This window comes from Octopus bimaculoides, chromosome 19, assembly GCF_046866305.1.
Source record: "Octopus bimaculoides isolate indiv1 chromosome 19, ASM4686630v1, whole genome shotgun sequence".
NCBI lineage: Eukaryota > Metazoa > Mollusca > Cephalopoda > Octopoda > Octopodidae > Octopus > Octopus bimaculoides.
The window spans coordinates 28,781,017-28,803,593 of record NC_142946.1 but is presented as its reverse complement, the minus strand read 5'-3'; the positions used below and the strand labels follow the sequence as shown (position 1 = coordinate 28,803,593).

Genomic DNA, 22,577 nt, shown 5'->3' with positions numbered 1-22,577 from the left:
GTCATTTGTTTACCAAAGTTGTCGCCCTCTCAAAAATTTCACCTCCTCTCCTTATGTTTTTCTCTTTCTTTGTATCAGTCACTCTTCTTCTATCTCATTCTTTCTCATGGATATGTCTATAATATAAAGATGTAGTATGTAAGTATATATGTGTGTGTTACAAATATATTTTCTGTCAGACTATCAGATGTCCCTATACATTGCTGGTCACAATGTTCTTCTATTTAGGTCTAGATTGTTTGACTGTCATCTTCCCATCATTTTGGTGACCTCTTTTGATTTCTTGCATACTATGTTACAACTGCACAAGCCCACTTATTGTTTGTGAACCCAACAGAATTTGTTCTTTTGGGATTTCATGATCACATCATTCCCTCCACTTTCTTCTCAAATTACTTCATTTTGAGCATGCTCCTACAATGACATTCCTTGTATGGATCTTTCCATGACTCTCTTGTGTCATAACCAGTTAATGTTTTCCTTCTTTGTAGTATCCCATGTCATGCATATGAGTGCAGGCATTACAGTACCATTGAGGAGGTTGACATACAAGATCTTGTCCAGTTCTACTTTAACCCTTTCGTTATCAACCCGGCCAAAACTAGCTATGGCCCTGTAGTACAAATGTCTTGTTTTCATAAGTTTTGAATTGAAATATTCCACCTAACCATAGTCACAATTTAAGTTCCTAACACTAGCTTAATGATAACAAAGTTATTTTACTAAATACTTTGTTATATTTAAAATAATTGAAAGAAACCAGAGCATCTCAAAATAAATATAGTAACGAAGGGGTTAAGCATATCTTTGAGGCAAACACCCTCCCACTCTTACTTGACATTCATATCTCAGCATGAGATTTCTGTGGAGAGCATGATGTCATCTGCAAATCAGTGGGATGCTAGTACCTTGCCATTTTTTATATTACTTTTCCAGTTAGTGTCTCTGAATATCATTTCAAGAGATACAGTGAAGAGCATTGAAGAGATAGTGTCACCTTGTTTGATGCTCTTCCTAACAGGAACTCTTAAGGTTGGCAACACATTTGTGTGTGCGTATGTGTGTACATTTATGCATATAGAGATAGGTAGCATGTGTATACACAATTTAAGGAGTGTTTGTAAGAATAAGCTACCGCTGCTTAGATATGCTTTTCATGCTATTTCAAACAATCTCTGACAATCAAGTCCAACTCTTGGCTTTCTCATGTCACTTAACCTTTTAATTTGGAGGAACTGTTTGTACTGACAGAAGAAGAGGTAAAGGCTCAATCTGGTGCCTTAAAACCAGTGCTTGGGTAGATGGAATTCTGCAGCATAGGAAGGCAGTTTGTCTAAGAGAAGACAAATTCTGGTTTTAAACTTTTGCTATCTTGTGGCAGTACCCACCCTGGGAAAGGGTTTCAGAAGTAGACTCAGGGGAAAAAATCTGGAGCTGAAGCCCCTTAGCCAAAACTGATATCAAGCAGATTTATGATGACATAAACTGCAATCCCTCTGACTTGTCAAATATGATAAACAATAGAATTGAATGGTGAAAGAGAGTCATAGAAATCTATGCAAGCAGTGTGACCAGATGACGGTCAGCATGAGATAGCATCTTTGGACATTACCAGCAGTTCAAGGTGATCTAAACCAGTGCTTCTCAAACTATGTGATGTGGTGTATCAGCAGTTATTTTTTCCAATGTGCCAGGGACCGGTAATATTAATTTATACTGGAAACAATATATATAATGAATATAATAAAAGTTGACAATTTTTTTTTATCTTATATTTATTTCGGAACAAATAATACAATGCTACATAAGCATTTTATAATGTTTCTTTCTTTTCTGGAAACTTGCTGCAGACCACCACTTTGAGTAGCACTGATCTAAACAACACATCTAATTTAAGTTGAATGTGCTAATTATTATTTGTCTATACAAATATGTAGTATTAAATGTGTATTTAGTATTTTAATGAAGCTGAAAACTTCAAAGTGAACTTTTAGTACAGTACAATGGGTGGTTTTTATGATGCAGGGAACCTAAGTTGGTAAATTGTCAAATAAACATTTAAAGCTGATTGTGATTGGGCAGAGATTGCAACATTTCAAAATTAATAGAATCTATTGGGAAATTGCAAGTGACTGTTTACAAAAACTAATATAAGCATTAAAACCTGTCAAAATTGAATAAAACTAAATACTCTTCATTGGTTTAAGAAAATAGTAATATCTGTTGTTAAAGAAAAATTCCAAGCAAGAACTGTTTTGGAGTTTAACCCATTAGCATTTAAATTGACCATATCAGGCCCAAATATTCTCCAGTTTATATTTAAACTGGCCAGATACTGCCTTTCACACCTATCTTACAATGCCAGTCTAAAAATAGACTATCACATCATTGAAATCTAAAACCTATGAGATAATGCATGCTTATTTCAAAACAATTTGTTTGACAGAGTAATTTGAATGCAAAAGGTAGGCAAAACAAGTTGACAGTATATCTTTTACTTGTTTGTCATTACACTGCAGCTACGCTGGGACACCACCTTGAAGAATTTTTAGCTGAATGAATTGACCTTAGTACTTTTGTCTTTTTAAAGCCTGGCTCTTATTCTATCAGTCTCTTTTGCCAAGCCACCAAGTTATGGGGACATAAACACACCAACACTGGTTGTCAAGCAGTGGCAAGGGACAAACACAGACATGCACATACATGCCAGGCTTCTTTCACTTTCTGTCCATAAAATCCTCTCACAAGGCTTTAGTTAACCTGAGGCTGTAGTAGAAGACACTTGCCCAAGATGCCACACGGTGGGACTGAAATTGGAACCATGTAGTTGAGAACCAAGCCTCGTACCATACAGCCTTGCCTGTGTTTATATATATATAGTGAAGGCATATGTCTCAATGTTTTGAGCATTGGGCTTACAATCATGAGGTGATGAATTTGATTTATTTACAATTATTGTATTACTCCAAAGGTCACTTCTGTCTGATGATCAGTTACATGGATCTTGGAGTAACAATTTTTCAGCTTCACAAAACACTATTTTATCTCAACTTTGATGATCAGATACTATTTTCTCTACCTTTTTCTGCACCTATATGTTCACATATAGTATTGGGTCATCCAATAAATAATGTGTTTTTTTTTATACTTCTTTTATTTTTCAAAATTAAGATAAAGAAAGTTCTTTTTTAATCTAAAATATACTCTCCTTCATTTTCTACAATGCTCTTCCAGCTATCTGGTAGACTTGCAAGGCCCTCTTTCAAAATTCACTTGTCTGTGACAAAAAAATAATACTCCAGTACTGTTCTGACCTCCTCTACAGAATTCATATTTTTTCCATCCAAATGATTTTGAAGACTGCAGAATAAATGATAATCAGATGGGGCAATGTCTGGCAAATATTGTGGGTAGGGGAATCAGTTCCCATTCAAACTGCTCCAGCCTTTGGAATGTCATCCTTGCTATATGTGGCTGAGCATTATCCTGATGGAAGAACATCTTTCCTCTTGAAACCAAAGAAGGTCATTTTTCTTCTAGTGCTGACTTAAGCTGTTCAAGCTGCTTGCAGTAGATCTCCTTTGTTATCATTTAGTTTGAGTTTAAAAGTTCAAAATGGACTAAACCTTTCATATCCCACCATTACGTGAGTGAAGACCTTCTTTAGCCTGAGGTGCCAGTGTCTCTCCTTTCCCTACTCACTGTCTTCAGTGCTTGATATTTTTATAGAGAACCCATTTCTCATCACTATTTGGTCCAAAAAAGGTTAACTGGTGAGACATGACAGCAAAGAAGAGCACCCATTGACCCAATTTTCTGACTTTTCCGATGGCACGCAGGTGTTGATGAATGGTTGAATGACCAACTCCAAGCTTCTCTCTTAGTTTCTCAACAGTTATGATGGGAATTTGTTCCACTAGGGTTTGCAGGACGTCCTCATTGAGCTCTACAGATCTTCCATGATGAGGCTCGTCTTCTCAGCTGTAGTTTCCAGCCCGGAATTTCTGGAACCACTGTTAATATTGGCTTATGGTTATTGTTCAATCTGCATATACTGCATTAATATTCTTTGCACTTTCTGTTGCGTTGTTGTCTTTATTGAACTCGTAAAGCAAAATATGCCAAATATGCTCCCTTTGTCACTTGCATTATAGCTTTGAAAAAAATAGCTGTTAAAATCAAACTGCACTCTTCAAAACTTGCACTAAGAATATGCTTTTATAGCAAGTTGTTGCAAGTAGTTTATCCTGTTCCCCTTCAACTTTTAGTTCATGCAATTGAAAAACAATATTATTTATGGGTTGACCCAATGTATACAATTACAGACCTTAAATTAACAACTTTAATTATGAAATTGGTAGTTATAACAAATTTGATACAAAATCATTGGAGTCGTATCAATATTTATAATCCTAGATACTAAATTTGTAGTTATGATTCCATTTTGCAATTGTTATAGAGAAGTTACTAGCATTCAATCCTATATTGTTCAGTGTGCATTGAGGAAGTTAATTGATGACAAATGGCTTGTGGAGGCAGTTTGGGTTTCTGCTGTTTTACTCCAGATCAACCCTGATTGAGCAGCTCTATGATCAAAAGCATTCCAGCCATGATCTTTCTGTCCTTTAAGGGGCATATAGAGGACTCCATGATCTAACATGACCTTTTCTTTAAGGTGGAAGGTAGATTTGATTGGTCATTTATGAAAGTGTTGTTTGCAAGGTCTTTGTTAGTGATGAAAATATGTATTGGCAATTAAGTGCGAGTCTATGCAATCCAATCCCACTCTTTAGACTTGAAGGTCAGACCACAATAGTTCAGTGGGCTAAGACAGCTGCAGTGACCAGTAAGTTGTACATTTTACTTTTGAGTGGCCTTCCTAGGTGAATCCCTTTACAGGACTGGAGAGAGCCACTTACTCTGGAGTTGCCAGAAGGGTGTCAAAGAAAGCACTAAACTGCTTGAAAGTCTCCACTTCTTGATTTACTGTTGAGGCACACACAAAGCGGTGAGGGTTTGTGCTTGGAATTTCTTCCATAACACGCTAATTAACCTATAGCTGGGGCCCTGATAGTTACTACTGCTTGGAGTCTTAGTAGACCTGAGAACAATAGTGGCTGAGGGTGGTTCCACATTCTTCAAAACCCTGGAATTCCTGAACCAGGACCCCACTACCAGATGTAGTTTGAAGTTATATCCAGGACAAACTTATCACTATAGAATTTGTTGAGCTATAAAGAAAGTGTAAAGTGTTGGAGTAAGTGCCTAATGTGTTCTAGCTGAGTTCAGTTGGGAGTTTTAGATTTTTGTATGAAAAGTATAGTGGAATATACGTGAATGGTTTCTGTTAACTGCTTAGCTCTAAGAATTTCAGATGAAACTAACTTCCTATCTCCTGCATCTTTATTATGAAACAGTATCCATTAATATGCATTTCTCTAGCAAAAGCTATTTGATGGCTTAGTCTGGAAGATGCTTCAATTTTATTTTCATTGTCTATTTATGAGACATCTGATGACAAAACATTTCAATTTATTTCTATTTGGAAAGAATACACTGAGTAGTGGAACAAGCTTTATTTTTTAAATATTGAAAGATGAACAATAATTATTTTAATGAAAAGAGCAGTAACAGTGTGTATGACTCGATTGACTTTATTTACATTTTGCTTATAAAATTAAAACTTCTTGTATCCACAAGGAAAATAATACAGATAAGTAAAATGTAAAAGCAATTCAAAATGAGATACTTTTATTTCTAAAGTTCTGTTTTTAAAACTCTCCAAATTTAAATAAAATATAAACAAAGCTGTTTGTCTATACCTTTATTTTAATTTGGTATAACATACACGTCTCTCTCACAGTTTTTAATGGTTCAGCTAAAAATGTAAGTTGCCAGACATTTTTACAGTTAGATGACACCCTCTTGCAGACTACCTCGTTGACTAATGACTGGGACCTTCTCTTTGTGGCTGGTGACTTCAATGGACATGTTGGACAACATTCAGGGGACTTCCATGGCGTACATGAAGGCTATGGTTTTAGTTCCCGCAATGAGGAGGGAACCAGGCTGCTGGAGTTCTGTGATGCAAATGACCTTATGGTCTGCAATACTAACTTCAGGAAACCTGCCAGTCACCTACCGTTCTGGCAGACACACTAGCTAAATTGACTACATCCTCGCCAGGAAAAGGGAAAGATGGCTGCTTATAAATGCAAAAACCTTCCCAGGCAAAGAATGTACCCCATAACATAGACTGGTAGTTAGTGACTTCAGGATCAGGGCTAAGTGGTTGCCCAGAAGACGACCAACATGGAGGAGAAGGGTCTGGAAGCTTAAAGATCCTGCGAATAGACAGAGATTTAGAGACCTATTATTCAAAGCCTTTGAGGAAATAGAAGGGGATATAGCTTCACACAATGTAGAAGACAACTGGAGGTTTCTACGGGACAACCTGCTGAGGGCCACTGACCAGATCTGTGGACGGTGCAAAGTCACCTCTCAATCCAAAATAACATGGTGATGGAACTATGTTGTTGACAGGGTTATTAGACAAAAGAAACAGGCTTTGAAGGACTGGAAGAATGGTGGTAGCAAGAAATTGTATCAGACTGCCAGAAGGGAAGCTATGTGACAGGTTTATTTAACCAGAGGGGAAGCAGATAAGAAAAAATTTGCCAATGTTCTGTGCCATGAGGACCAAATTCTTGAGGTATTTCGTGTTGCAAGACAATGTGTGAGAGAGAATCGTGATGTCGCAGGAGAGAAATGTGTTCGCATGGATGATGGTACACTTGCACTAAACGAGGCTGCAAAGAAAGAGGTTTGGAGATGCCACTACAAAAGATTGCTCAATAAAGAGAATGAATGGGAGAAAGATAGTCTGCCGAATGTCGATCGAACAGAGGGACCAGCTATCCGAGTTGACAGTACCATGGTAGATAAAGCAATTAAGAGTATGAAGACAGGGAAAGCCCCCGGCCCATCAGGAATCACTGCAGAGATGCTCAAAATATCTGGCAGTGTTGGCTATAGCCTAGTCACCCGTATTCTTAACCAGGTGATGCACGAAGGAGTCGTACCCAATGACTGGTGTAGCAGCACCATAGTCAACTGCTACAAAGGTAAAGGTGACACTTTAGATACAAATAATTACAGAGGTATCAAGTTGTTGGATCAGGTAATGAAAGTCACAGAGAGAGTCATAGCCGAACTAGTTAGGGAGAGAGTCAGTTTAGATGAGATGCAGTTTGGGTTCGTGCCAGGTAAAAGCACCACTGATGCTATATTTCTAGTAAGACAGCTGCAGGAGAAATACCTAGCCAAAGATAAACCTCTCTACCTGGCTTTCTTTGACATGGAGAAAGCCTTTGACAGGGTCCCCCGATCCCTTATCTGGTGGTCAATGAGGAAACTAGGGATAGAAGAATGGTTAGTGAGAGCTATGCGAGCTATGTACAGAGATGCTGTCTGTGAGGTGAGGGTTGGCAACGAGTACAGTGAAGAATTCTGGGTAGAGGTAGGGTTCCACCAAGGTTCAGTCCTCCAGGCAATAACAGAGGAATTCAAGACAGGATGCCCCTGGGAGCTCCTCTATGCTGATGACCTTGCACTAATTGCTGAGTCACTATCAGAACTAGAGAAGTTTCAGGTGTGGAAGCAAGGACTAGAATCGAAGGGCCTTAGAGTCAACCTAGTTAAAACCAAAGTCCTAATAAATAGGAAGGTAGACAAAACACAAACCCCTTCAGGTAGATGGCCCTAACTCGATTGTAGAAAATGTGTAGGTAGAAACTCTATAAGATGTACCCAGTGTAAGCTATGGACACATAAGAGGTGGAGCAATATCAAAGGAAAGCTAACTAGGAAGTTAGTTCTTGTATGTGGCAGATGTTCAGCAGCAATAAACACTAAAAATGTGCTGGAAACAACTTCTGTCACATTCCAGGGAGAAAAACTAGCTGTAGTTGATAGCTTCCGTTATCTAGGTGACCAAGTTAGTAGTGGAGGAGGGTGCGCTGAAAGTGTAGCTGCTAGAATAAAAATAGCCTTGGCAAAGTTCAGAGAGCTCTTACCTCTGCTGGTGGCAAAGGGACTCTCACTCAGAGTAAAAGGCAGACTATGTCGCATGTGTATTAACAACCATGCTACATGGCAGTGAAACATTGGCCGTGACTGCTGGGGACATGCATAAGCTCGCAAGGAATGACGCCAATATGCTCCGATGGATGTGTAATGTCAGTGTGCATACTTGACAGAGTGTTAAGTACCTTGAGAGAGAAGTTGAACCTATGAAGTATCAGTTGTGGTTTGCAAGAGAGACGATTGCGCTTGTATGGTCATGTGGTGAGAATGGATCAGGATAGCTGTGTGAAAAAGTCGAGGGAACAGGTAGACCCAGGAAGACCTGGGATGAGGTGGTGAAGCACGACCTTCGAACATTAGGCCTTACCGAGGCAATGACTTGTGACCGAGACCATTGGAAATATGCTGTGCGTGAGAAGACCCGGCAAGCCAAGTGAGACCATAATCTGAGGCCTCTGCCAGGGGTGTAGCCAGCCCACTTATGCGTGCCTTTCCTTCATTGGACACTAAACTCTGCTTGCGAAGACCTGTTGAGGCAAGTGAAATCGAATTGGAGCCCATACCAACCTCTCCTTCTTTGGACACTAAACTGTGCTTGCAAAGACCTGTTGGGGCAAGTGAAATCGAAATCGTGATGGCACCTGTACCAGTGGAGCGCTAAGAGCACCGTCCAAGCGTAATCATTGCCAGAGCAGCTGTCTGGCTTCCTTGCCATTGGCACGTAAATAGCACCATTTGAGCATGATCGTTACCAGCGTCGTCTCACTGGCACGTGAAAAAACATTCGAGCAAGGTCGTTGCCAGTGCCGCTGGACTGGCTCCTGTGCAGGTGGCACGTAAAATACACCATTTTCAGCCTGGCCGTTACCAGTACCTCCTAACTGGCCTTCGTGCCGGTGGCACATAAAAGCACCCACTATACTCTCAGAGTGGTTGGTGTTAGGAAGGGCATCCAGCTGTAGAAACTCTGCCAAATCAGATTGGAGCCTGGTGTAGCCATCTGGTTCGCCGGTCCTCAGTCAAATTGTCCAATCCATGCTAGCATGGAAAGCGGGCGTTAAAAAATGATGATGATGATTGAATATTGGCATATTCTTTGTAATTCCTCATAATTATATTAAAATGGGTAACTTCAGTTATGATCTTATTATTAAATACAACTTTTATTGCAGTCAATTTAAGAAACAACTGAAAAATCTGGAATTTCACAAACAGTTCTGATTAGATGCCATATACCTTATATCCATAACATGCTTTGACCAGTTCCCTTATTTTTCCAAACCATTTCCATTTAAGTGTTTTATATATCATAATTAAATTTTTATAAAACATTTTCTTACCTTTTCAACACTTATAGAATTATTCTGTCTTTTCACTTTCAGCTGTTAGCTTACTAATCAACAGTAAAGTCTGTTATCTTTCCATTATATTTAAGTATTATATAAAATGTTAATCTTTGTTTTGTAGATTTGGCCTGTATGTATAAACTATTTATAAGAGTTCCAGAGGGTTTGAAAACAATGTGTGATTGTAGCAGTGCCTATTTGAGAGAACAAGGCAAAGCACTTGTCTCAGAAGAAGGGGAAGATGGGAAAAACGCAATATCCTATATTCAAGTATGTATTATACTTTTATGTGTTTCTATTTTCAATTAAAATATTGTTAAATATTTTTGGATATAGATTATCAGTAATAAATTTTATGAAGATGATGTATTTGGACAAGGAACTACTTGTAGTAGACTAATGTTCTATCAGTAACAGATCTGTGTCTTATCCACTTAATTCTACAAAAGCTCTGTGGCTTGTGAAAGGGTTTAATAATTTAAATTACAATGACTATTTTTCAAAATTACTATGGTGAAGTTCAGAGTGATTGTAGATATGCAAGAGCAGTGGCAAATAAATGTGTACTGTGTTCAAGGATTAAGATGAAGTGTTGCTTAGCCAGACTCCTGATGAGCAAGGAGCACAGGTACAAATTGTTCTAGATGGGTAATAGTGACAGTGTAGAGTAGGAGAACTGACTAAAGTAATTGAGGTCATCAAAGTATAGTAGAATAATAAATCTTAGACAAGTCCCGAACACGACAAGGGTATCTCTGCATGTGTACTGCAATTTGGACCAACAGGTAAATAGAAGGATCACTGTTGTGAAGCCCTTCTGCATACTATCTCCATAACAAATGACAACAGCTTTATCATGGCTGATAACTTGAACGAATATGTTGGGCAATATCAGGTTGAATTGTATGGTGTGCATGAGGGCTATGATTGAAGAAATGAGGAGAGATTAGAGCTCCTGGAGTTCTCTGATATTAATGACTTAACAGTTTGCAAAACTAACCAGCCATCTGATCACCTATCAATCAGATCACACAAACCAAATAGACCTCATTTTTTTCTTTCTTTAGTGAAGAATGTGCCATTCAACATAGATTAATTAGTGACTTCAAATTATGAATCAGATGGGTTCAAAGACACACTCAGTTTGAGAAGGATGATATGAGAGCTTAAAATGCCATCAAATGGTTGTAGATTCAGATAAGTATTAGTTAATGCATATAATAAGGGAGTGAATATATGAACTCTTATAATGTAGAGGACAGCTGAAAGTTCCTCTGAGACAATCCACTATGGACTACAGGCCATGTCTAGTTTTAGAGAAAGACTCCAACCAGATGCAAATAACATTATGGTGGGCTAGTACTATAGATAGTCATGGCAATTAAGAGATAGTTTTAGAAAGACCAAGTGGTGGGGTAACTAAAATAGAAGTGAGATGTTAGGTGTTCTTTACAAGGGGAAAAGCAAAAAGCAAGAGGTTTGTGAACGTTCTGCAGCATAAGGTGTTCCAGATTGCAAGGCAGTATATCAGAGAGATCAAGACATTGAGAAGAGTAAATGAAATGGCACACTGGTATCAAAAAGAAAGAGGTATGGAAATGCTATTTCAAGAGATTGTCAAATGGAGAGAATGCTAGAGAGAATATCTTTCCAAAGTAGACCTAACAGAAGAACTAGCTATTCAAATTGAAAGAAATTAAGTGCAATTAAGGATATGCTAGCAACTAGTTCTTTACGAAAAGCCACTGAGATTATTAAAATAATTGACAAAATAATGCACATGCTAGTCACTTGCATAGTCAGTCGGGTAGTACAGTAAGGTATCATTCAATCACTGGTGTAGCAACATCAGCAGCAACTGTCATAAGGGCAAAAAAGATACACAAGAGATGTAGTTGCAGAGACATCAAAATTTTGAACCAGATTATGAAAGTTAGAGAAAAAGTTAAGCGCAGTAGATTAGGAAGTTTGGCTTTGTGCCAGGAAGAACTACTACTGACACTGTCTTTCTAGTGAGAAGCCAATGGTGAATCCTGTGCCTAGCATTTGACAACCTATTGAAGGCATTTGGCAGAGATGCACCCTCTGTAATCAGGTGTTTGCTAAGGGAACTAAGGTTGGCTTATGAGATTCATACAAGTTATTTTCATGGGTGTAGTCAACGAGTTTAATAAGAAATTTTCAGGGCTTTTTTTTATAGTCCCACAGGTTGTGTCAGGAGTTGTGCCCTGCGTTCTCTTGAAACTTGATTTTCATAGTCAAATCAATAATTTTATGTACTAGTTTTTAAAAATTTTGGTATAGCCAAAAAGTATTTATGCAACCTTTGTAAGAATATCTAAAAGGCTGGAGTTGTTTTAGAAGATTCTGTCCAAGTGCAATTGTCTGCATACAAGAAAATGGGTGTGCTAACTGTGAAGATTTAACACTGTTGCAAGTACCTAAGAAGGAATTCAGAAATAATTCTGAAATACATTGGAAGTAACAAGAATGCCAAATGCCAGGCTTTAATTAATCTGTGATGGTTTTCACTGACTCATTCTAAGGAAATTTCTCATTTCATGTAAATGCCAAATAAATTTATTTGCTATTGAGAACACCTATAAGGAATTTTTATACAATCTCTAATTTTAGAGCTTGGATGTGCTTCAATGCAGTTATATAGTTGTAAAACATGTTATCTAAAATCTTGTCACATTTTCATTATTAAGACTAAGTACTGCCACAAAAAAAAAAAAAACGGTGAAAGATAAACTAGTGACTGAACGTCGACCAATGTGGCTGTCACCACTAGTTAAAACGTTACTGGAGCACTTTACCAACTTCCATATAAGTCCCACGATGTGGGACCTACTGTATACATTGTCATTTTGTTTTTTTTTAAATAGAGGCATATGTAAATCATTATATAATATTTTTTTTTAGTTATGATTCTTTTTCCTGTTTCAGAGCCTCTTGGACCTTAAGGATAGATTTGATCACTTTCTGCACGAGTCTTTCAATGACGACAAACAGTTTAAACAAGTTATATCTGGAGATTTTGAATATTTCATTAATTTGAATACAAGATCTCCTGAATATCTCTCTCTGTTTATTGATGATAAATTGAAAAAAGGTGTTAAAGGGGTATGTTAATTTTTAACAATTAGATATAAATAGGAGTTACCAGTATTTATTTGTTTCTTATTCATATTAAATTTTATCTGAATTTCTGAGATTAGGAATGATTATCTCAGTTGTTGCAGTTACAGTGTTTTAGCTGTTGTATCTTCCTGCCTTCTTCAGGTGCCTGTCATATTTGATAACATTTCTAGAATTTCAAATTGAATCCTTTATTAAATCTAACATTATTATAACCTTTTTTTTTTTTTTTTTCTTTTTTAAATGTCACTTCTCCATGCTGCAAAACACTACTTCAGAATGTTTTTCTGAAGTAGTGTTTTGCAGCTTAATGCCATTTCTGCACCAACTTTTTTATTACCTCTTACAATACATTCCAGTGTCCATGCCTGGCATATTCTGTTATTAGTTATATCCTTACTTATGATGTTGCTTGCTTCCAGTTGAATAAGAATATTTATTGTTTGATTGATCCAGGGACTGAACTAAGTCATTGTTGGGGACTATAGTTACAAGTTAAAGATCTAACCTGGATAACTGAAAGAAAGCTGTTACAGATCTTGATAAAGAAAGACCACTTTACATGGTATATAGTTGAATTAACATTAAAGTAGGCTACGATATACATACAGTTTCTTCCATGGGGAAACAGAAAAATTAGACATGGTCAATCATTTGTGAGGAGAATGGAAAGAAAGTCAATAACAACATTGGAACAACTGATGGCTTAGCATGGAGATGGCTACTATAGGGAAATCCTTTATTAAGAAAGCATTAAACCTACATCCATAAAAAAATAAATAAAATGAAAGTTGGGTTTAAAGCTTCATATTTCTACTTCCACATAATTATCTTACAACAGTTGGATATATTGAATCATCATCATCATCGTTTAAAGTCTGCTTTCCATGCTGGCATAGGTTGGATGGTTTGACTGGGGACTAGTGAGCCAGATGGCTGCACCAGGCTCCAATCTGATTTGGCAGAGTTTCTACAGCTGGATGCCCTTCCTAACGCTAAGCACTCCGAGAGTGTAGTGGGTGCTTTTACATGCCACCAGCATGAGGGCCAGTCAGGCGGTACTGGCAACAGCCACGCTCAAATGGTGTTTTCCATGTACCACTGGCACAAGTGCCAGTAAGGCGACACTGGTAACGATCACACTCGAATGGTACTTTTTACGTGCCAACAGCACGGGGACCACGCAGCGGCCCTGGTCACGATCACACTTGGATGGTGTTCTTAGTGTTCCACTAGCACGGATGCCAGTCATGCGGTGCTGTCATTGAATTCGATTCCAATTTCACTTGCCTCAACAGGTCTTCACAAGCATAGTTTAGTGTCCAATGAAAGAAAGGTACGCCTAAATGGGCTGGTTACACCGGATGGGCCACAGGTTATGGTCTCACTTAGCCTGCCGGGTCTTCTCAAGCACAGCATATTTCCAAAGGTAGGAGCTCTCTGAACTTTGCCCAGGCTATTCTTATTCTAGCAGCTACACTTTCAGCGCACCCTCCTGCACTACTAACTTGGTCACCTAGATAACGGAAGCTATCAACTACAGCTAGTTTTTCTCCCTGGAATGTGACAGAAGTTGTTTCCTGCACATTTTCAGTGTTTATTGCTGCTGAACATCTGCCACATACAAAAACAAACTTCCTAGTTAGCCTTCCTTTGATATTGCTCCGCCTCTTATGTGTCCATAGCTTACACTGGGTACATCTTATAGAGTTTCTACCTACACATTTTCTACAATCGAGTTAGGGCCATCTACCTGAAGGGGTTTGTGTTTTGTCTACCTTCCTATTTATTAGGACTTTGGTTTTAACTAGGTTGACTCTAAGGCCCTTCGATTCTAGTCCTTGCTTCCACACCTGAAACTTCTCCTCTAGTTCTGATAGTGACTCAGCAATTAGTGCAAGGTCATCAGCATAGAGGAGCTCCCAGGGGCATCCTGTCTTGAATTCCTCTGCTATTGCCTGGAGGACTATGATAAATAGGAGAGGGCTGAGGACTGAACCTTGGTGGACCCCTACCTCTACCCGGAATTCTTCACTATTCGTTGCCAACCCTCACCTTACTGACAGCATCCCTGTCATGCACAGCTCTCACTAATCATTCATCTATCCCTAGTTTCCTCATTGACCACCAGATAAGTGATCATGGGACCCTGTCAAAGGCTTTTTCATGTCAACGAAAGCCAGGTAGAGAGGCTTATCTTTGGCTAGGTATTTCTCCTGCAGCTGTCTTACCAGAAATATAGCATCAGTGGTGCTTTTCCCCGATACGTGTTAATTGTAGTAGTTTAATTTGGCACATGTTTAATCCCTGGTTCAGTCAAATAATATATGCTCTAATTCAGTCAGAATAAGCAAACTACATAAATAAGAGAATAACTAATAATAGAATTTCCTTGGTATGCATAACAGAATGAGAACAATCAATATCCATGAATTTTATAAAGTTCAGTTTGAAATCCCAAGAAGGTTACCAAACATGATAGACACCTGATGAAGGCTGGAGGGTTCACAACAATGAGATGAAGACATTATTTTTATATTCAGATTAAGCACAGTAAGAACTTTCTCTCACACTGTATAACTAAATTAAATGGTTTCATGAGTTAATCATGTGGTGTAAAAAAAAAATATAAAATGCTTTGAGGAATTTTGGTTTAAACAACTTAAAGCATCAGAAGTATATAAGAAAAAAAAAGCCTTGCACTGAACATTATAATAACTTTAAATCATGTTTGCTTTGTACTTTTAGTTCAAACCTTCTTCAACCTACTTATCAATTTTATTAGAAATTGATTTTGATAAAACAGCAAAACTCCTAAGAGAGTGGATAAATACCATTGCAACAGTAACATGGACACTTCTAATTGTTTTCTCTCCTGCTTGCTTATATCAAAATGATCCTTTACCAAATCCACTCTTTTACTGATGAGTTTTTGTTAAATAAACAGAAATGATTACTATATTAGATTTTAAAATTCTCTAATATATTACCTCATTAAAAATGTTATAATTTTAGATGTCTGAACAAGAAATAGAAAACGTACTTGATAAAAGCATGGTCCTCTTCCGGTTCTTACAAGAGAAAGATGTATTTGAAAGATATTATAAACAACATTTAGCAAAGCGATTGCTGCTAAATAAAAGTGTCTCTGATGATTCAGAAAAAAATATGATCTCCAAACTGAAGGTAAATAATTCTACTTTATTTTTACTTCATATATTTCATTTAGTTTATTACATTCTCAGATTTTCTTTTTCTTTTAACTCTGGATTTTACTGACATTTAGATTTATTACACTTTCCCTTTAGCTAGATGTATTTTGCTGATTTCTGGGTTTTAAGCAGATAAAAAAGGGTTTGGGATCTGTTGAAATTATTTTAACACTTAAACCCTTTAGCATTTGGATTTCTTTGTCCAGTCTATTGCTTATTTATTTACGTTGTTTTGAATTTATTGGGCACTATCCCATAGCTTCAATATTGTGATGATGTGATTGTATATATTTAGAATGACATTGTAGGGTAGGTGTAAGAGGTTGGATTTGGTCAGTTTTAACTTTGAACAGGTAGAATATTTTGGCCGGATATGGCTGGTTTAAATGTTAAAGGGTTCAGCATTTTTTTTTTTTTTTTACACCATCTCAAAGTTCAGTAGTAGCTCAATATATGCTGATTATTTTCAATGGATATAAAATGTTTCCAGTCACAAGAAAGCATGGGGAAAATATGCAATAAAATTTTTGTTAAGTAACATTTTATTTTGCACTTAACTTGCTGGCATGGATTAGATAGGTCTGAAGACTACATCTTGCTCATGAGTTTCATATTTAGTTTGGTTTCGGCAGCTGGATACCTTTTCTAACACCAACCATTGTACTGGGTACATCTTTTCATGGCAGCAGCACTAGGTAGATTGTCATGTTTTCGACAAATTTGAGTCCTCTCAACTCCACACATAATATAGTACAATAGGTGTATTTTATCACAGCACCAGCACTTAAGAAGATAGGAAGGACGAGAGCATGATGAATAAGAGGTGGATAAATGTTAAGGGTGAATGATGGATGTCTGCCTGTACTTTTCCAATCAGCCTAAGTGGGAGTATAGGTAGAGCATATATAGAACAAGCATATCTGATGAGGTCACTTAAGCATATGCCTCAGGAGGGACAGGAGAGCTAGAGTGATAAGGAATAGAATGAGAGTGAGGTGGAGTGTTTGTGCGTTCAAATAGGTGCAGTGAAATCCCTAGTCAGTAGAGTACAGTAAAGCAGTATGGTAAAGTAAAATTAAAAAGGGGGAGGTGATTGGGAGATAATAAGCAGGACATGCAATAGAAAAGCAATTCTTAGAGGTCTTAGGAGAAGAGGCTTTCAAAGGCCAAACATTTTTTTTCTCAAATATCTATGTCATTCATAGGTTTAGCTGTCACTGCTTTCACTAAAGTAGTCTCCTTGAATAAAAGTCAACTTTTGTTAACTAGTAATTAAACAGTTAAAAGCAAAGGATACTTTTTAACCCTTTAGTATTCAAACCAATCATATCTGGCCCAAGCATTCTGTCTGTTTTATGTTGAAACTGGCCAGATCCAGCCTTTCACACCTACACTACAATATCATTCTAAAAATAAACAATCTCATCATCAAAATCTCAAGGCTACAAGATAATGCATGATTAATTCAAAATAATGTGAACAAATAAGCATTACATTTGACCGTAATCTGAATGCTAAAGGATTAATACCAACCTACCATTCCTGGTTCTGTGATAGAAATTTCTTGTTTTAAATTAATTTAAATTAAAACCTTCCATCAAAATTTCTGGTTAATTTATTCCAAACCCCAGCTTAATCATGACAAAAGATTATTTCACTAAATTCTTCATTATTTTCAAAATTAATTGAAACAAAGGCAGAGTATTTCAACAGAAATATGCTAGAAAAGGGTTGATCTTATGTTAATTATTGCAGTTAAGAGAGGGAAAATTTAGTAGAAGAATACAGGATTGACAACTCAGCTGCCTAACATTACAAAGAGGCAATCCAGGATTTTGTTTTCTCACTGAAAGCATTTGTTCAATATTCTGATGGTTGAACAGAAATTTCGAAAAGTAACCTTGGAAATTGCTTCTACATGATGCAGATAGTATTCATTTGCATGATAACTGCTCAGAAAAAATTACTGGTGTTTTTATTTTTTGAGATATATTTTAGGCTAGATGAAATGCAGTTTGGCTTTGTCTGGGGAAGAAGTGCTACTGATGCTATTTTCATAGTCAGGCAACAACAAGAGAAGTACTTAACCAAGAATAGACCATTAAACCTGGCATTCATTGATTTAGAGAAAGCCTTCAATAGAGATATGGTGGGCTCTGATGAGGTTAGGGATAGATGAGTAGCTGGTGAAAGCTGTACAGGCCATGTACAAAGATGCTTTCATTAAGGTGAGAGTTAACCATGAGTACAGCGAAGAATTTGGAGTACAAGTAGGGATTCATCAAGGCTTAGTCCTTAGTTCATTGTCCTCCAGGCTATAACAGAGGAATTCAAGACTAGCAGACCCTGGGAACTGCTATATGCTGATGATCTTACTCTTGTAGCAGATTCCATATTAACACTAGATGAAAAATTCAAAATGTGGAAGCAAAACCTGGAATCTAAGGACCTTAAGACTAACTTAGCAAAGACTAAGGTCCCAGTAAGCAAGAAAACTGACAAAAACCTACCCCCTTTGAGTAGGTGGCCTTGTTCAATTTGTAAGAAAGATGTAGGCAGGAACTAGATACGGTGTAAGCTATGGGCACACAAGATGTACAGTGGGTTAATAGGAAGGTTGTAAGAGAAGATAGTTTTTGTGTGTGGAAGATGCACAGGATCCATAAAACCTTTAGAGAGACCCGGGAAATTGATTCTCTGAAATGTCTTGGTCACTCATTAGAGGTCATAGATAATTTCTGCTACCTAGGGGACCAAACTAGCTGTGGGGGAGGATGTACGGAGAGTGTGATAGCTAGAATAAGAGCAGGATGCAGGAAATGCAGAGAGCTGTTACCGCTGTTGGCCACAAAAGATTTCTCTCTACAAGTGAAAGAAAGATTATATGATGCATGTATACGGACAGCAATTCTACATGGTATCGTGAGATGTGGGCCCTGAATGCTAAGGTTAGAAAGGAATGAAGCTAGTATGCTCCACTGGATGTGTAATGTAAGTGTACATATTCGACAGAGCGCTAGTGCATTGAGAGAGGAGTTAGGCATAAGAGAAATTGGTTGCTGTGTACAAGAAAGAAGACTGCACTGGTTTGATCATGTGGCCTTTATGGATGCTGACAGCTCCATAAAGAAGTGCCAATCTCTTAAAGTGGATGGAACATATGGAAGTGGGAGACCCAGAAAGACATGGGATGAAGTACTGAAGGATGACCTCAGGATGCTGAACCTTTCAGGTGAGATGACAAAGGACTGAGATGCCTGGCATCTTGCTATACTAAAGAAAACCCATACTCCACAGCAGGTGTGTTAAGACCGATCCTTCTGGTGGTGTAGAGCACTTGTGGTGGTGCCACAAAAAAGCACCCATGCAACATCCATAAAAGCACCCAGCACATGCTATAAAGTGGTTGGTGTTAGGAAGGGCATCCAGCTGTAGAAACCATGCCAAATCAGACTGGAGTCTGGTGCCGCTTGCCAGTTCTAGTCAAACCCAGCATGGACAACGAACATTAAATGATGATGATGATTCTTCACACTTTGTGTGTTTGTCTGCATGACATGTTCTGTCAATCTCATTTGATGAGAGCCTCTAGGTGACGTTGGAACCAGCCACAGGCCTTCGTCACTGCTTCTTGCTTTAGTCCCCTGATAGCTCTGGTAATTCTGCCCCTCAGTCCATTTTCATGTTGCAGCTGGATTCATTGGTGTTACATTCCACTGCACCTCACAAAAAGAAATCAAGGAGGTTGCAGTCATGCAAGTTGGGAGGCCAAATATTTGGTGTTGTGTGATCAAAGAAATTCTACTACAGCCAGGCCTGAGTCTTCCTGCTGGTGTGGCAATGTACAGAGTCTTGTTGCCACATGTATTGCCTCCCTGCAGCTCACCAGTCAGTCCAGGGCTTCACCACCTCGCTCAGAACACAGCCTTTGGTGTTCAGTCCAAAGACCATGATTGTTATTGGAAATTTCGTCTGCATGACTGAGCATGTCCTTGGGTGAGACAGCAAGCCACATGTTGTTCTGGGAGTTGGTAGAGTTCTGGTCTTGGTAGAAATTCTTTTTGTTGGAGAAGAACAACAGTATGTTTCGCTCCAGTGAGTGATTTAACTTGTTGATTAGATTTTTGGTGTGCTTGAGTCGCTTTCCCTGCATCACCTTGGACAGAAATTGCTGCTTGCTCATCTTGTATAAAAAGTAACAAATGTCCTCATGTACCACCATCCTGATGAGCTTTTCATCCACACCTTTCTCCTCTGCAATGGCATGTGTCAACTTGCTAAGATCATTGTTGATGACCTCCTGGATTTCAGCAACGAATTCTGGTGTTGTGATGGTGTCACATCATCAGTCATAGGTTTTCCTCTCTGTAGCCTCATAGTCGAATTCTGAATCTTTCAGTCCCTTTTTGACCTTTTCCACCATCCTTCTGCTGATTTTGAAGAAGTCTGAAATCTTGTTTGTCCTTCTGGTGCTGATTCCAAGGAGGACTTCATGCCTATACCACAAATGGGGGGGGGGGGGGGGGTTAAACTTTTCCATAGTGAATTATTCTGCAAAAAGAAAATAAAGCAAAAATGATTACTGTTTTTAAGAGAAAGACAGACAATGAAAGTAAAAAAAATGTGTAAAATTAGCAATTGAAAATTGTGAATGAAACCATCTACACCTTGTATAAAATTTTTCTTGGTTATCTGCCACATCACATTGTGCATTTAATATCATTGTTTTATTTCAGACGGAATGTGGTTGCCAGTTCACTTCTAAATTAGAAGGAATGTTTAAAGATATGACAGTCTCTAACAGTACAATGGAAGAATTTAAAAGTTTTTTGCAACAGTCAGGTGTAAGTAAAATATTGATAGTTTGGCATGTTTTCTTGTTTAAGCATTTGGGAGGTGGTTTCCATCACTAGCTTTAGTAATTACTCCATTTATTTTTCTGTGCATTGATTAGTAAAATGAGAGTCTACCCAACTACATATATCACATGTATTGATGTATTGTAGGTAAGCTAGTGTATGAGAGTATGTGTAACTGGGGTGATGGTTTTCACACCTCTTTTAATACAAATCAGAGTGTGTAGAAAAACTATATTAAAACTAACTCAACCTGTGGATATTCCGCAGAGAAAGCATCATCTACAACAATTTTATATTTAAAAAATAATTCCCTTTTCTATGAAATAGATTACACTGAAAGCATTATTCAATGCAGAGCAACATATAAAATGCAACAATACTTTCTGGTGCATACATTACTTACAGATTTTTGGTGAAAAATTATTTATGAAGTTTCATGTGCAGTTGGATCAATTTCTGTTCAGATATACCTGTCATTAACAGCTGTTTATGATCAGAGTGGATCAAGCAACAATTGATTTGCTTTATTAAATATTAATACAATAATCGCAAGTTTGCTCATGTGTTCCTGGCTAACAGATTATATATCACAAGTTCTGGCTTTAGCATATTCATATTTATTTTCCAATTATATACGGAGTATAAATGAATGTGTATATTTGTTTATAAAAGAATATCATATACGTATATGTATATAATTGGAAAAGAAATATGAATGTGCTAAAGACAGAACTTGTGATATACAAACTGTTAGCCAGGAACACATGAGCAAACTTGTGATTCACAAATGCAGTAACTTACAAAGTACAATTTTTCCTTTAAGTTAAACAACTCTCTAATAATGATCTGGAGAGATATGACTAACTCATGTGGTAGCTTGATCCAACTATGAGTGGTGACAAACAGGCAGAATGTAACATACATTGCTAAGTTACTAACAGCGAGGAAAAGAATTATGATATATATCCATATCTATAAAAGCCAAGATGTGTGAGTGTACGTGAATATAATTTATGCACGTCCACAAATTAGCACGCATATTGCTCCAATTTTAGGAGGACATTCGTCATGACCCTATCTGCATTTTCGTCAACTTTTTCTCTGAGGCACCCACGCATAGCTGTAAGAATAGATTTCAACCATAACTTTTAACAATTTTCCAGTCGGAGAAAGCTTTGATTGTTTACAAAAAAACAGGAGCTAAGTCCCCTTCTAGCGACGCTCACATTTTTTAGACTTCTTGTTTTTTGGGGGTTTATTCCATCAAGGAAAAAAGTGTTTTGTTGATATACGAGCAACACACACATACGAACATGTATGCGTACCAAAAATATGTATGCAATTGGTGTACCTGCATGTGTGTGTGTATGTTGCCCATATATATATATATATATTTATATAGATAGGGTGGTAAATTGAATATTAATTCAATTTAAAACCAAGTGGCCTAGCATATTAAAAAATCAGAAAATTCAGAAAAAATTGTATTACACGTGTATAAAGGATGACCACTAGGTGGACATCCAATATGCTAGAAAGAGGTCATCAACAACCCAACCACAAAGAAAAGTAATGTTCTCCAGAAAAATTTCGCAAAACGCCAGAACAGGACAAAATGAGAAATATACAGAATAAAGAATTATCTATGGACTGCTACAGTTTCGAACATTAACGTTTTACTCATGTAACATCCGTGTTCTCATATATATATATATATATATATATATATACTTAAGACTTAGTTGTGATCTGAACATAACTGCTTCTGACACAGAGAATCGGGAGCCCTTTTGGTCATTCTATTTTCCTTGCTGGAAGAGTTCCTAACCCATGGGCAAAGAGGTGTTAGATGATGGTGGTGGTGTTTTCAAAGGGCTGGCATGTGTAACCTGATCACCTCTGCCGATCAACCTCCCAACCCGTGCGCTCCAGTT

The 22,577-nt window shown here is 37.6% G+C and overlaps 1 protein-coding gene across 1 annotated transcript in view; it reads left to right on the top strand.

Annotated features, from left to right (window-relative positions):
- LOC106881211 (cullin-3) overlaps nt 1-22,577 on the top strand; it is a 129,185-nt gene that overhangs the window by 34,791 nt on the left and 71,817 nt on the right. Inside the window, exons 6-9 of the mRNA XM_089366686.1 lie at nt 9,553-9,701; nt 12,381-12,557; nt 15,588-15,758; nt 20,521-20,628. Coding sequence (XP_089222812.1) covers nt 9,553-9,701; nt 12,381-12,557; nt 15,588-15,758; nt 20,521-20,628 — 605 coding nt within the window. The remainder of the gene's footprint in view (nt 1-9,552; nt 9,702-12,380; nt 12,558-15,587; nt 15,759-20,520; nt 20,629-22,577) is intronic.